The sequence below is a fragment of the Urocampus carinirostris genome, chromosome 16 (genome assembly GCF_059441175.1).
Source record: "Urocampus carinirostris isolate Australia breed hairy pipefish chromosome 16, RoL_Ucar_1.0, whole genome shotgun sequence".
Classification (NCBI taxonomy): Eukaryota; Metazoa; Chordata; class Actinopteri; order Syngnathiformes; family Syngnathidae; genus Urocampus; species Urocampus carinirostris.
This window is the reverse complement of record NC_142364.1, coordinates 27,681,150-27,696,151: the sequence shown is the minus strand read 5'-3', so window position 1 is coordinate 27,696,151 and position 15,002 is coordinate 27,681,150. Positions and strand designations below refer to the sequence as shown.

The following is a 15,002-nucleotide window of genomic DNA, read 5'->3' as shown; positions in this document are numbered from 1 at the left end:
ACACCAAAAAAAAACCTACAGAACACATGATGAAATACACGAAAAAATACATGACACAATATATGACAAAATACACGTCAAAATACACAATAAAAACACAACAAAATACGTAACAAAATACACAACATAATAAATGACAAAATAATTGACCAAATACACAACAAAATAAAAAAACATGCATGGGAAAATACACAAAAAAAGCTACAGAATACATGATGAAATACACGAAAAAATACATGACACAATATATGACAAAATACGTGACAAAATACACAACATAATAAATGACAAAATACACAATAAAATACACAATAAAATACACATCAAATTACGTAACAAAATACGTAACAAGATACACGACATAATAAATGACAAAATAGTTGACCAAATACACAACAAAATACAAAAAAAACATGCCTGGCAAAATACACCAAAAAAAAACCTACAGAACACATGATGAAATACACGAAAAAATACATGACACAATATATGACAAAATACACGTCAAAATACACAATAAAAACACAACAAAATACGTAACAAAATACACAACATAATAAATGACAAAATAATTGACCAAATACACAACAAAATAAAAAAAACATGCATGGGAAAATACACAAAAAAAGCTACAGAATACATGATGAAATACACGAAAAAATACATGACACAATATATGACAAAATACGTGACAAAATACACAACATAATAAATGACAAAATACACAATAAAATACACAATAAAATACACATCAAATTACGTAACAAAATACGTAACAAGATACACGACATAATAAATGACAAAATAGTTGACCAAATACACAACAAAATACAAAAAAAACATGCCTGGCAAAATACACCAAAAAAAAACCTACAGAACACATGATGAAATACACGAAAAAATACATGACACAATATATGACAAAATACACGTCAAAATACACAATAAAAACACAACAAAATACGTAACAAAATACACAACATAATAAATGACAAAATAATTGACCAAATACACAACAAAATAAAAAAACATGCATGGGAAAATACACAAAAAAAGCTACAGAATACATGATGAAATACACGAAAAAATACATGACACAATATATGACAAAATACGTGACAAAATACACAACATAATAAATGACAAAATACACAATAAAATACACAATAAAATACACATCAAATTACGTAACAAAATACGTAACAAGATACACGACATAATAAATGACAAAATAGTTGACCAAATACACAACAAAATACAAAAAAAACATGCCTGGCAAAATACACCAAAAAAAAACCTACAGAACACATGATGAAATACACGAAAAAATACATGACACAATATATGACAAAATACACGTCAAAATACACAATAAAAACACAACAAAATACGTAACAAAATACACAACATAATAAATGACAAAATAATTGACCAAATACACAACAAAATAAAAAAACATGCATGGGAAAATACACAAAAAAAGCTACAGAATACATGATGAAATACACGAAAAAATACATGACACAATATATGACAAAATACGTGACAAAATACACAACATAATAAATGACAAAATACACAATAAAATACACAATAAAATACACATCAAATTACGTAACAAAATACGTAACAAGATACACGACATAATAAATGACAAAATAGTTGACCAAATACACAACAAAATACAAAAAAAACATGCCTGGCAAAATACACCAAAAAAACCCTACAGAACACATGATGAAATACACGAAAAAATACTTGACACAATATATGACAAAATACACGTCAAAATACACAATAAAATACACAACAAAATATGTGACAAAATACACGACATTATAAATAACAAAACAATTGGCCAAATACACAACAAAATACAAAAAACATGTATGGCAAAATACACAAAAAAACCTACAGAATACATGATGAAATACACGAAAAAATACATGACAAAATATATGACAAAATACTTGTCAAAATACACAAGAAAATACACAAGAAAATACACATCAAAATACACGACAAAATACTCGACCAAATACATGACCAAATACATGACCAAAAAAAAAAACATACATGACAAAATACACCCAAAAAAATACAGAATACATGATGAAATACATGACAAAATTAACGACAAAGTACTAGGGCTGTGCAAAATGTCACGTTAACAATTTGCGTTATAATTTTCAATTTAACGCGTGCAAATATAATAATGTCACGATTAAAATTCGTCCCCGGGTGTCAAGCCGCGCTGTTCCGACAAACGAAGAAGAGTCACTTTTGTTTCCTGAGGCTAACGTGGCGTAGCATACTATCCATGGAGAAGAGAAAGGAAACGCGTCCGTTTTGCTTTAAAACATTGCCCGATGGGAATATCGACAAGGCGAAAGTGATATGTATGCTTTGCAAAGCTGAATTTAATTACCATCGGAGAACTTCATCCCTGATGTATCACTTGAAAGCTAAGCACCCCGATGCGGTGGTAGAGTAAGACAGCGGACCTCGTCAAACAACCCTGGATGAGTTTGGTGCAAAAGATGGATGTTCTACATTGTTTACATATGGAACTTGGATATTTTGCTTCTGGAAAATTTGTCTTTGACACCACAAGCTTTTCCTTTACTTGGTATTCATTTTTGTTCAAATATTTACGACAGCTTTACATCAAATTTGCAGTTCAACAGTGTTGACATAAAGTACTTCAATATCTTTGTGATAAAAGCTATATTTGGCATTACAGGCTGTATGCACGTTTACGGTACTTGGTATAGGCCTATACAATTAAGCATAATAAATGCAATCTTATTTTTCTATGCATATTTTTTTCATATTTATTGCCATTTGTAAAACTGTGGATCTAATAAATTAGTCACGATTAATTTATTTCATAACTGAGATTAATTAGTTAATTTATTTTAATCGATTCCCAACTCTACAAAATACACAACAGAACAATTGACAAAATACAAGAGTTTCAAGAACCGAAACAGGATCAGGACCCAAATGCGTGACGTTTCTCACACAAGCCTTTTATTTTACGGGAAATGGGGAGTCATGCACGTTAGGCAGCAGTCTGGCGTGTAATGATAGGAAGCCAGAGGCTGACGAGATCGATACCAATTGCCCGAGTAGATGTCGGACTGATAGGGTCGATTCCGGACAGGACGGGAGAGACAGGATTGATAACGAAACAGGTTATCGAAATTAAACAGGACAAACTAGACGGGAACGAAAACTGGAGAGAGTAATAAACAGGACAAAAATAGACGGGAACGAAACTTGAAACTGATATTAAACAGGACAAAAATGAACGGGAACAATACCGGAAAGGAACTACCAACAGGAAACAGGAATGAGTCAAAACCCACGTCTTGCAGGGCAGAGGTTAATTGACGGGCTGACAAAGGAAGAGTGAAAGCACTGAGCTTAAATAGACGGAAAGCCAATTTGTCAACGAGCCGGGCTGGCGCCACACGGGGAACCCGTTGGGCGCCATGGCAACCATGACAAAGAGAGAATACATAACAAAATACAAGCTTTATTATTTAACCTAGCATATAATTTTGCTCATTTTATGAAAACCAAGATTAGGAAACAATGAAATGAGCAAAACCATATACCAAAGACAAGTAAAACATTTTAGAATTAGAAATGAAAAATCAGACGATAGGTTGAGATTGTATTATGTATTCTTTTGCAGTGTATGAAAAAAAGATATTTTGGGAGGCTTGCAAGGGGGGGATCTTTTGTGTGTATAAAATGTCAGCACTGCTGCTTTTGCATCCTTCCGGGACATTTGGAGCCCCTTGCAGAAGGTCTGGCGAGTGTGCTTTGTCCGGCCCCGAGGGGAATAGATCATGTAGCTCATTAGCCGCGTCAGCTGCTGCCTCAATTGATGGCGCTGTCACACCTTAACCCCATTACAGAAAATACGAGGAAGGGGTAAGGGGGGCGGCACATTCAAATTGACCCACCTCCCCAAATGCTCCTGAACTACACATGGATGCACCTGTGTTGCATGTTAGTCCCTGCAAACAGCAGATGTGGCAGTAGGGAGTAAAAAATCAGTTTCTCACGTAGAAAAGCTCTAAGGGAGAATTATTCAAATTGTGTATTGAGAAGGAAGATGGACTTTTTCTTCCTCAATGTGTTCAAATCAACATCTGGGTCACGAGACAAGTAAATACAAGCGAGCAGGCTTTTATCCATCCATCCATCTATAATCTACCGCTTATCCGAGGTCGGGTCACGGTGGCAGCAGGCTCTAAAGGGAAACCCAGATCTTCCTTTCCTCAGCTACCTCATCTGATGGGATCCTGGGGCGTTCCCAGGCCAGCCTAGAGGCGTAGTCTCTCCAGCGTGTCCTGGGTTGGCCCAGGGCCTCCTGCCTATCGAGGGAGGTGTTCAGGAAGCATCCTTACCAGATGCCCGATCCACCTGTGCTGGCTCCTCTTAACGCAGAGGAGTGGCAGCTGTACAAAAAGTCCCTCTCGATGACCGAGTTTTGCACCCTATCCCTAAGGAAGAGCCCAGCCACCCTGCAGTGGGAAGGTCGCTTGTATCCAGAATTTTGTCTTTTCAGTCACAACCCAAAGTTCTTGACCATATGGAATCTAAATCGAGAGCATCGTCTTTTGACTCAGCTCCTTCTTCACCATGAAGGACTGGTAGTGGGTCTGCATGACTGCACCGATCTGTCCGCTCCACTCGACTTTTATCCCAACCCCGTTTGTGAACAAAACCCTGAGATACTTGAACTCCACTTGGGGCAGGATCTCATCCCTAACCCAAAAAGGGCATGCCAACCTTTTGTGGATGTGCTGATCCTCATCCAACACTTGACTGATAATCACTCCAGTGAGAGATGGAGATCATGGCTTGAGGAAGCTAACAGCACCACATCATTAGCAAAAAGCAGGGGTGCAATGCTGAAGCCCCAAACCCCATTCATGCCACGGTTGTGACTAGAAATGTTCTTCATAAAAGTTAAAAAACAGAATCTGTGACAAAGGGCAGCCTTGCCTCCTTCTGAAAACAAATCCGACTTACTGCCGGCAAAGCAGCCCACACTCTGGCACCAGTAACACAGGAACTGAACAGCCCTGATAAGACAGTCCGGTGCCCCATACTGAAAGCACCCTGCACAGTGCTCCTTGAGGAACACAATCAAATGCCTTCTCCATGTCCACAGAACACATGTAAACTGGACGAGCAAACTCTCTCACATCCTCAATGAGAGAAGTTAGAGAGATGGTCCACTATTCCACGGCGAAAAACTACAATGCTCCTCCTAAATTCGTGAACTCGATTTCTATTACCAACCCTCACAACCACTTTGGTTCTGCCAGGTCGGACAAGCATCTTCCCCCAGCATCGGAGGCAACTCACCACCAGGTAGTGATTAGTTGACAACTGTTGTGGATTGTTGGAGTCGAGCTGACATAAGGGGAACGCATTAGTTTAAAGCAGGAAATTCCCAGCCTGTTTCACCCGAGTGTAAATGTCAGCAAATGTTATTAAGAATCGCCTTGTGCTGCCAAGGAATAACATTTGTCTTTGCCAAGTTCTTCTTGGAGGGGAACATGCGGTCAAGCCAACCCCAACAGTTCTTGGAAATTGGGAAAAACGAAAGAGGACAAAACAATCTGTCTGGTAGCGTGCATTTTGAGATAAACACGTGCGTCTTGCAAGGGGGACGGGCGAAAGTAATACGAGATGTTGTATTAGGATATAAAAAGCCAATTGTCTCTGAAGACGATAGAGACCTCTGTTTGGTACGCTGACGAAGATAATCAAACGAGCTCTCCCTCTCACGCCAAGACTTCTTTGCATCTTGTTTTACACATTTTGGGGCATATTGCTCGGGCTGCTCCACGATACAACACTACCCCTCTCTTTATCCAAGTGTCCAAAACATGCAGGCTCAAGTCTGATGATACAACTCCAAAGTCAATAATCGAACTGCACCTTAGGGTGTCTTGGTGCCAAGTGCACATATGGACACCCTTACAGTATATTTGAACATGGTGTTTGTTGCGGCACGGCTGAGTAGTTAGCGCTCTGCGGCACAGTTCTGAGAACATGGGTTCAATTCTAGCTACCAGTCTTGTGCAAAGTTTGCATGTTCTCCCTGTGCTTGCGTGGGTTTCCTTCGGGCACTCTGGTTTCCTCCCACATTCCAAAATCATTAATTGCCCGGTCCAAATTGTCCCTCGGTGTGAATGAACGAGTGGTTGTCTCCTGCAGGTATCATCGGACCCTAACCCTAAACTCAGCAGTACAAGAATTGGCACTGTGACCTGTTGTTTGGTGTGTAATCACATACAACTACCTTGTTCATGTTTTTTCAAAAATGCACATTTATATAATAGTTTGTGTATATTTGCTACCTTTTTAGGTCAGTATTGTTTTTTTTTCAATTCATTATTTATTTTTCTACCACTAGGAGGTGCTAAACAATACACACTTTTTTATTTAAACTTTCATATTAGGGCACTCAAGTAACCATTCCCATTTGCCACTGGGCCATGAATCTGGGACCCCTGACTTAAAGGGACACTGTGTAATATAAATAAATAAGACACAATGTCCCTTTTATATCAATGTAGTTTTCTAAACTATTTTTTACCACTAGTGGGCGCCAAATTATACACACTTTCCCTATCAAGTGAGTTGAAGAATTTAATTTCTGTCTATTTTCTCCCTCCCTCCCCAGCTAACGTCTGCGACGAGGAAATGCTCCTGTGCCAGAACGGCGGGACGTGCTACCAGAACCAGAAATGCGCCTGCGCCCCCGAATTTAAAGGCGTTCTGTGCCAGCAGCCGCGCTGCGAAGCGGGCAAGGAGTGCAACAGCGCCACCGCGTGGCGGCCCTCGGCCGCTACCCTGCTGCTTTGCGCTCTGCTCGCCCAACTGCTGGCACCTCACTGAGCCGCCACAAAGCAGAACACGCCTCTCAAAAAGTTGCTCGCATTTCAGGGTGACGTTTCAGGATGAACCTGCACCAGAACACGTAGAAGGTCCAAAACTGTTTGGCAGAATAAGTACAGTGACAAAGTGATACAGGTATACTAAATATCCTTTAACCTGTACTGAAGTCGATATAGTTTAATGCAAACGTGTGATGGGCTAGCATTAGAAAACAGAGAATACAAAAATGACCGTATGCATATTATTTATCCTCTGCAAAGAACAACTACACAAAATTTACTGAGCATCTCCATGTATGACTCGATAGACCACTGGTTCTCAACTGGTCTGACCTGAGGACGCACCATTTTACCCCTAATGACAAGCTGCGACCCAAATCCAGAAAAAAAATCAACTTCTCAAACCCAGCAAATAAAAGGATTGTGCAGTTTAAAGCAGGGACATATAATCACTTTCCCCCCCCCCAAAAAAAAGAACACCCAAACAAAAATGACTTTAAGTACTGTATATACTCAAATATAAGAAACCGCCTAAAACTTAAATAAATAAATAAATAAATTTGCACCCCAAATACTTATGGTGATACTTATTTAATTATGTTGATAACTAAGGGGCCGGTCACACAGACATTTGCGGCTGAATCACGGCTAAAATTTTGCGTTTTTTTTTTTTGCCCGTGGTTGCCCGCGATGGAAAATGCGCAAAATTGGCCAACCCGCTGTTCATCGGTGGTATGCCCGCAAAACACGCCGGCGACTGTTCCGCTTCCTCATCGCGTCATTTCTGCGTCATTTTCTCGTGTGGACCACGGGTATAAAAGCTCCCGAGCCGGTGTTAAGCCCAAATCCGACTCCTACGCAAAACACCCCCCCCCCCCCCCCCCCACCCCTCGCGTGAACGCGCATTCTGCTGCGATCGCTTTTGACTTTTTCATCCGCGTTAACAAATGCATTTTGTAGAATACGATCGCACTTTATTGTTTAAATAGATGCGTTATATAGACTAGGATCTCCCAATTGTTATAATTAGCTCACTTTATTGTTTTAATAAGCGTTTTATATAGAATACGATCGCTTTTGTTGGAAGCGCAGCAGAATGCGCGTTTACGCGAGGGGGGGGGATTTACCGTTTGATTACGTTCACAACAAAAACGAAGACGGAATGGTTTAAGTTGTATTACATTCCTAAGAAATGCAAGACGAAGTGGTTTTGGTTATATGTTCGCCATTACATTCCCTAAAAGTGAGATAAAACGAGGTAAAAGTGGGGATGCAAATCTCGACAGGGATGCATTTCTCGGGTAACACCGGGCTGTAGAAATCATAACCGCTCAAGACAAGGTCCAGTGAAGATCAAGATTTCAAGCTATGGCATCATTTTTATTTTATTATCTTGAAAAGAAATGTCAAGAAATAAAAATGGATTAAGACGAGGTCACTACGCTGACGGGGATCCATGTTCACCCCCTTGACGTCTCGAGCACAACTGAGTGTGCTCGGCAAATCGCGCTGTATATACGCGGAGAAAGGCGTTTGACTGTCACACGCGTAACACGCTAATTTCACGTAATAACACCGCGATACAGGCGCAGAACACGCTATTACCATGCTCCACCCACGATTACCCGCTGAAATTTCCCGTCCTACCCATGTGTAACCACGCCCTGGCCGCGGCCAGAGCACGTCGTTCCGCGTCATTTCCGCGTCATTACCTCGTGTTGACCACGTGTGCGGCACGCGGTTTAACACGTGCTCAAACTTTTGAGCAGCTCAAAAGTTTTGAACGCGGCCAACCACGTGAAAATTTCCGACCGCGAGTAAAGCACTGCTCTATCTCGTCTATATGGCGGTCTCAAAACGTCCAACAGCGCCCAACGGCATCTGCTTCACGGCCAGAAATTTCTGGCCGTGGTTCAGCCTCAATACGCTCGTGAAAGGCTGTGTACCCGCGCTCTGAAGAATTGAGCAGCGCAAAATTTTTCGCGCTGCCACCCGCGCGCGAATTTCCGACCTCGTGTTAAGCACCGCTGTATCTCGTCTTAATGGCGAACTCAATGCGTCCAATAGCGTCCGCCTCAAAGGCAGACATTTCTGGCCGTGATTCAGCCGCAAATGTCTGTGTGACCGGCCCCTAAGATTAATATACTGTTATAAAGTTAAATATATAATTTTTTTTAAACCATTTACTGTACCTTCCGGCAGTGCTTCAATGGCAGACGCTTGAACATAATTTTCGCATTTCAAAATCGTTTCCTTTTTCCAATCGATTTATTTGGTCATAGTTTATCCCTTTCCCCTTATCACTAACTTTCTTGGGACCCATTTTTATGGAACAAAAAGGAAATAAAACCAACAAAATCACAACAAAATGAGATGGGTCCGCATTTAGAGATTTAGTCCATCAAACGATTGACTGAACAGAAAGAAGAGATGGAGCAGAACATTATCGCCATCTACTGTTAAGGAGCCTAATTTTCTTTTCGGTTGTCCGTTTAAAAAAATATCAAAAATTGTTTTTACAATATCTTTCCATATATGTCGCACCACCATTTGCATTCAAACATGACTTAAAATTTTAATTAATAAAGTAAAAATAGCAAAAAGTGCTGTCGTTTCAAGACAGAAATAGAAAAGGAAGAAAATATCTGCACTGAATTGAGAGAAAAGCCCTTCAAAATATGTCAAAACAACAACAATGTACAAAACACTCAGTCCCTTTAAATGTGTTCCATAGCACCGACCCTGAGTACAGTGTCTTGTGAAAGTATTGGCCCCCCAATAACTTTTTGTCATATTGCCACATTTCAGGCTTCAAACTTATAGATACATAAACTCACAATATTTTCCAACAATCAACTACATGTGAGACACAGTCGTGAAAAGAAAGTAAATTTGTTAAAACTTTTATATTGCCCTAACCAAAAAAAGATGAAATGAAGGTATTGCCCCCATTTGTAAAAAGTTATTTTTCTGCGATCACAGCCACAATTATTTCTGCATATGTCTCTAGAAGTTTTGGACATCTTGAAACAGACAACACAACAGAAAAAAGCCCATTCTTCTTGGTGGTGATTGTTTGTGCACAGCATTTTTCAGATCTTTCCACAAATGCTCTATTGGGTTGAGGTCTGGACTTTGGCTAGGCCATTCTAACACCTTTATATTGTTAGTTTGAAAGCATTCCATTGTATATTTTTTATGATTAGGGTCCTGTTCTGTTGGAAGGTAAACCTGTCACGCATTTTCAGGTCTCTTGCAGACTCCACCAAATTTCCTGCCAGAATTGCCCTGTATTCAACTCCATCCATCTTCCCATCAATCCTATTGATCTTCCCATTTTCGACTGAAGGAAAATACATGATGCTGCCGCCACCATGCATGACAGTGGGGATGGTGTTTTCAGGGAAATGTGCAGCGTTGCTCTAACACCAAATGTAACACTTTGCATTTAGCCAAAAATGTCCAATTCTGGTCTCATCTGACCAGAGCATCTTGTTCCACATGTTATTTCTGGCTCTCATGTGGCCTTTTCATGGTATTCATTTAGAAAGGGCTTACTTCTTGCCACTCTTCTATAAAGGGCCGATTTATGCAGTGTATGACTTCTAGTTGTCTTATGCACAGATTGTCCCACCTCAGCTGTGTATGCCTGCAGGTCATCCAATGTGATCATGTGCCTCTTAGTTTCTTCTCTGATTAGATTTCTCCTTATTTGGGCCAAAAATCTAGAAGCACAACAAGGTACTTGTAGGATTTCAGTGGTTTTATTCTCTCTATTTTGATTGTGTTGCTCGCACAGTGCTCTGGGAGATGAAATCTTTTTGAATTAAATTCCATTCCTGCTTTAAACTCTTACACAACGTTATTCCAGATGTGGCTGGTGTGTTCTTTGGTATTTGTAATGCTGCCTGTTCTCTTCTCTGAGCCCATCACAGAGCAGGTGCATTCAAACTGAGACTTAATGACACATAGTTTGTTAGTTTGTTAGTCATTTAGGTCGACATTGGATCGTACAGAAGTTTTTGGGGAACTTCTGGAGTCAGTTGGCTGTGACAACAGGGGGACAATATTTTTGCAACACCTACTTTTCCGTTTTTTTTTTTTCCGATGTAAACATAAAATGTAATAATTTGGTTAAACTCCACACTTGCTTCCCACGATTCTTAGAAAATATACTCTAGTTTGAAGCCTGAAATGAGACAATACAACTAAAAGTTCTTGAGGTGCCAATACTTTCACTAGGACCTGTAATGAATCATCTTGAAAGTGGTTTTAGCAAATGTTCAAAGTTTCATCCTGAGATGTCAACCCCAAGTGGAATATTTCCAATTTTATTTCCATTTTTTATTTCTTTTGTGAGTTGTGCGAGCGAGTGTCACACTCACAGAATTTCACACAATCTCTCGAGGACACACCAACTCACTAACACACCTCACAGGACTGACAGAGTGTGTGCTCAGGTGCCAGATGGACAAAAACATGACAAATACAGAAAAAATAATGGAAAAAAAAACATATATATTATATATAATCTTACCAACCACTGTTCCCTTTATTCCTGGGCAAGAGCAATGTGCATTAAACCAAAAAAAAAAAAGAAAGGAAAAAAAAAAAGCAGATTCACTGAAATCACTACTGACTCACTTGAAAATGGAATGGCTCTCTGCAAAATATTCCATAAATGTACTTATTTTGGAGGGGGGCCGGCTCTTTTGCAATCCCCACGACGAGGCACTCTACAAGAACCAGATTTGATTTCTTGTTAGGAAAATACATTTATGAGAGACGGTTTGAGAAGTAAATCATAATTGCTCTCACATTTAACATACTCTCGCACATACACGACTATACTGCCATACAGGCAAAGTCGTAGCCATGCACAAACACCACTATACTCTCTTAACATACTAAGAACCTATCATACTCACACGACTTTTATCTCTCACTCTCTCATACACACACTACTATTCTTTTACACACATATCATAGTCTCTCACACATATACTCTCACAATCCTACTAGACTCTCAAACACCTACTACTATACTTTCACACACATACTACTGTACTCACACATGTACTACACTCTCATACACACATTACTATGCTTTCACACGCGTACTACTATACTTTCACATACATGTTACTATAAACTCTACTCCTTTCACACACACTACTATAGACTCTCACGCACTTTTATACTCTCACACCATTATTAAATTAGCATACGTTTTTTTCACACCTAGTGTAATGATCACCTCACTCTCAGTGTTGTTTTCTTTAGGTACTTTTGGTAACCCACACTGATCTGTGTGTATACGTTGCACATTTTGACTCCCAGTATAGTAGTGTGAATGAGAGTACAGTAATATGTGTAAGAGAAAGTATAGCAGTGTGTGTGAGAGTATAGCAACGTGTGACAGTATAGTGATGTGTGTAAGAGAGTATACCTCTATGTGTGTGACAGCATAATAGTGTGAGTGTACATGAGAGTATAATAATATGTGTATAGAAATGTGTATATGAGAGTATGGGGATATGTGTGAGAGAGTATATTAGTGTGTGCATGAGTATAGTAATAGTGTGGGAGAGTATAGTAGGGTGTGTATGAGTGTCTAGTAATTTTTGTGAGAGAGTATAGAATTGTGTATGAGAGTATAAAAGTGTGAGAGAGTACAGTATTGTGTGTATGAGAGTATAGTTGTGGTGTAAGAGAGTATAGTAGTGTGAGCATAAGAGTATAGCAATAGTTTGAGAGAGTATAGTAGCTTGTGTGTATGAGAGTCTAGTAATTTTTGTGAGAGAGTCTAGTACTGTGTATGAGAGTACAAAAGTTTGTGTGAGGGAGGATAGTAATGTGAAGGGGAGTATAGTGATGTTTGTGAGTGGTGTATTTCTGTATCTGTATGAAAGTATAGTTGTGTATGCGTGAGCGTATGATGTTATGTGAGAGCAAGTAGTTTTTACTTCTCAAAAGGCCGCTGATAGAAATGTTGTACTCTTTCTGCTGCATTATTCTGTTCAGATCATATCTTAAATCCATGTATCTAAGGTGCCCACGTAACAGTTTGCTAAAATTCCACGTATATATAATGGCCGACCGACGGCTTACGGAAGATATAGAATTAGTCACAGTATTACGGTTGCTATGGGAATGAGTGATTGCCGCCACACTTTAGCCAAATTTAATCTTCACGCCGTATAAAAGGAAGAATTGTCAATCAGAGCGAGAATGAATTATATATGGCATCGTTTGAATATTTTTTGTAGAAATTATTTTTCCTTTCAGGTTACAATAAATTATGGAGGAAAAAAATCATCAGGTGAATTGCTGTTTTTGACAATCACACTCACATGAATGTTTTGGGGATTATTTTCTTTTACAAGTGTGTTACCCCGTTTTATTACATTGCCACGAGCACATTTAAACAATTTTGAAGTTTGACAATCACATAAAATGACAAATAAAATAAAAGGTTGTGAGAATGGCATTGTGTTATTCTCTAATGCCTACGTTATCTACTGATCCAGGCCCCGCCTTCACTGACAAGTCATGGACAAAACGTCAGTAAAACATACTAGCAGTATATCACAAGGTACATTGTTGTATTTTTGTTGCTATTTTTGACTGATTAAGTGTTTATTAAGACCCAAAATGTCAAATGTCAAATTCAGTATCAACAACTAAACATAAACAGGTTGTTTCAATTGTTTGAATCCGCCAAATTGTTTCTATTTTTACACCATTAAAGGTTATTACCGGCTGATAATGCTAGCAGTCGAGTTGGCATTGCTAACGCTAATGCTAACCTGGATGGTAAGTCCAAGCCAGCAACTGCAGAAAACAATAAGTGTATATGAAGAAGTATCACCAAATGATGACCTGCTAAGCGAATGTCCCAGACAGCAAAACCCAAATGAGAGTGTCATGAGGAGGTACAGACATCCTGGAATGACAAGCCCCCACATGGAGTGCACCACCGTCAGAGAGAGAAGGTGACTGACATCAAGAAATCCTACCAGTAGCAGGAAAAATCAGGACTGAAAGATAACACAAACACTCAGATCTTGGCAGCGCAAGAACAGGCCATAAGCACAAGACCCATAGAGGCCAGGAACCACCAGAGTAGATCAAACTCAAGAAGCAGACTGTGAAAAGACGCTCCTGAATGGGTTCAATACATCGTGGCACGGTGCTATCTGGATCTGTGTACATGAAGAGGCACAACCAAGTAGCTAATCTTGGTGGGCCATACCATGAAAGGTCACTTAAAACTGCAGAGCACAAATCCTGAGGGACTTCAGCAGTTCCTGGGTAACCAACCGGACATAGCGGTGGTAGTTGCCATGTTGCGATAACTCAAGAGGGGAGGAAGGACCAGCTCAGTTGCCTTAGGGTGGGGCGCCCGCCCTGAGACTGGGAGGTCACGGGTTCAAGACTTGACCGAGTCATAACTAAGACTTACAATATTGTGACCCAGAGGTTGGAATTGATTTGATCACCTAATGAGTATTAAGAATTGGGAATCCCAAAAAAGGGGGGGAGGAAAGAAGCTATAGAGCTTCAAGAACATATTACTTATTTAGGAAAAGGGGCGTTTTATGTCCTGGCGGTATCTGTATTTTGTATAAATATCCAAGACTATACTCAAGTGTCGCATATCGCCAAAGATCAGAAAAGTTTCGAAAAAAACATCCGGACTTATTTCCATTGTGATCAGGCACACCTCCAAGATCTCATATCTCCCTTATGAAAAAAGGAGCCTAGATTGTAATATTAGGTAGCAATGAATGTAATTACGTTAAATTCTAGGAGGGCTGTCAATGACTGTTTAGATTTCTCATGGTTTTATACCATCCTCTTGCCCCTAAATACAGCCATAGTCCTAAATGGGAAATAAAGTTTTCCTTCTCTCCTTGGGTGTGGAATCATTAAATAACACAAACGCTGCTTACTTGGGTGTCTAACAGACGGTATTAACAGCTCAAACAAAGCGTATACGATCCATTAATACATCGTTAAACGGGACACGGGCAAAGCGTCGAGCGAATAAATTAAATGCGTCAAACG

At 39.6% G+C, this 15,002-nt stretch overlaps 1 protein-coding gene across 2 annotated transcripts in view; it reads left to right on the top strand.

The window, feature by feature from the left end:
* ntng2b (netrin g2b) overlaps positions 1-13,250 on the top strand; it is a 140,000-nt gene extending 126,750 nt beyond the window's left edge. For both annotated transcript variants that reach the window (XM_088320072.1, XM_088320071.1), the window contains one exon: positions 6,719-13,250. In XM_088320072.1, coding sequence (XP_088176198.1) covers positions 6,719-6,933 — 215 coding nt within the window. In that variant the 3' untranslated portion in view covers positions 6,934-13,250. The remainder of the gene's footprint in view (positions 1-6,718) is intronic.
* The last annotated feature ends 1,752 nt before the right edge of the window (positions 13,251-15,002 follow it).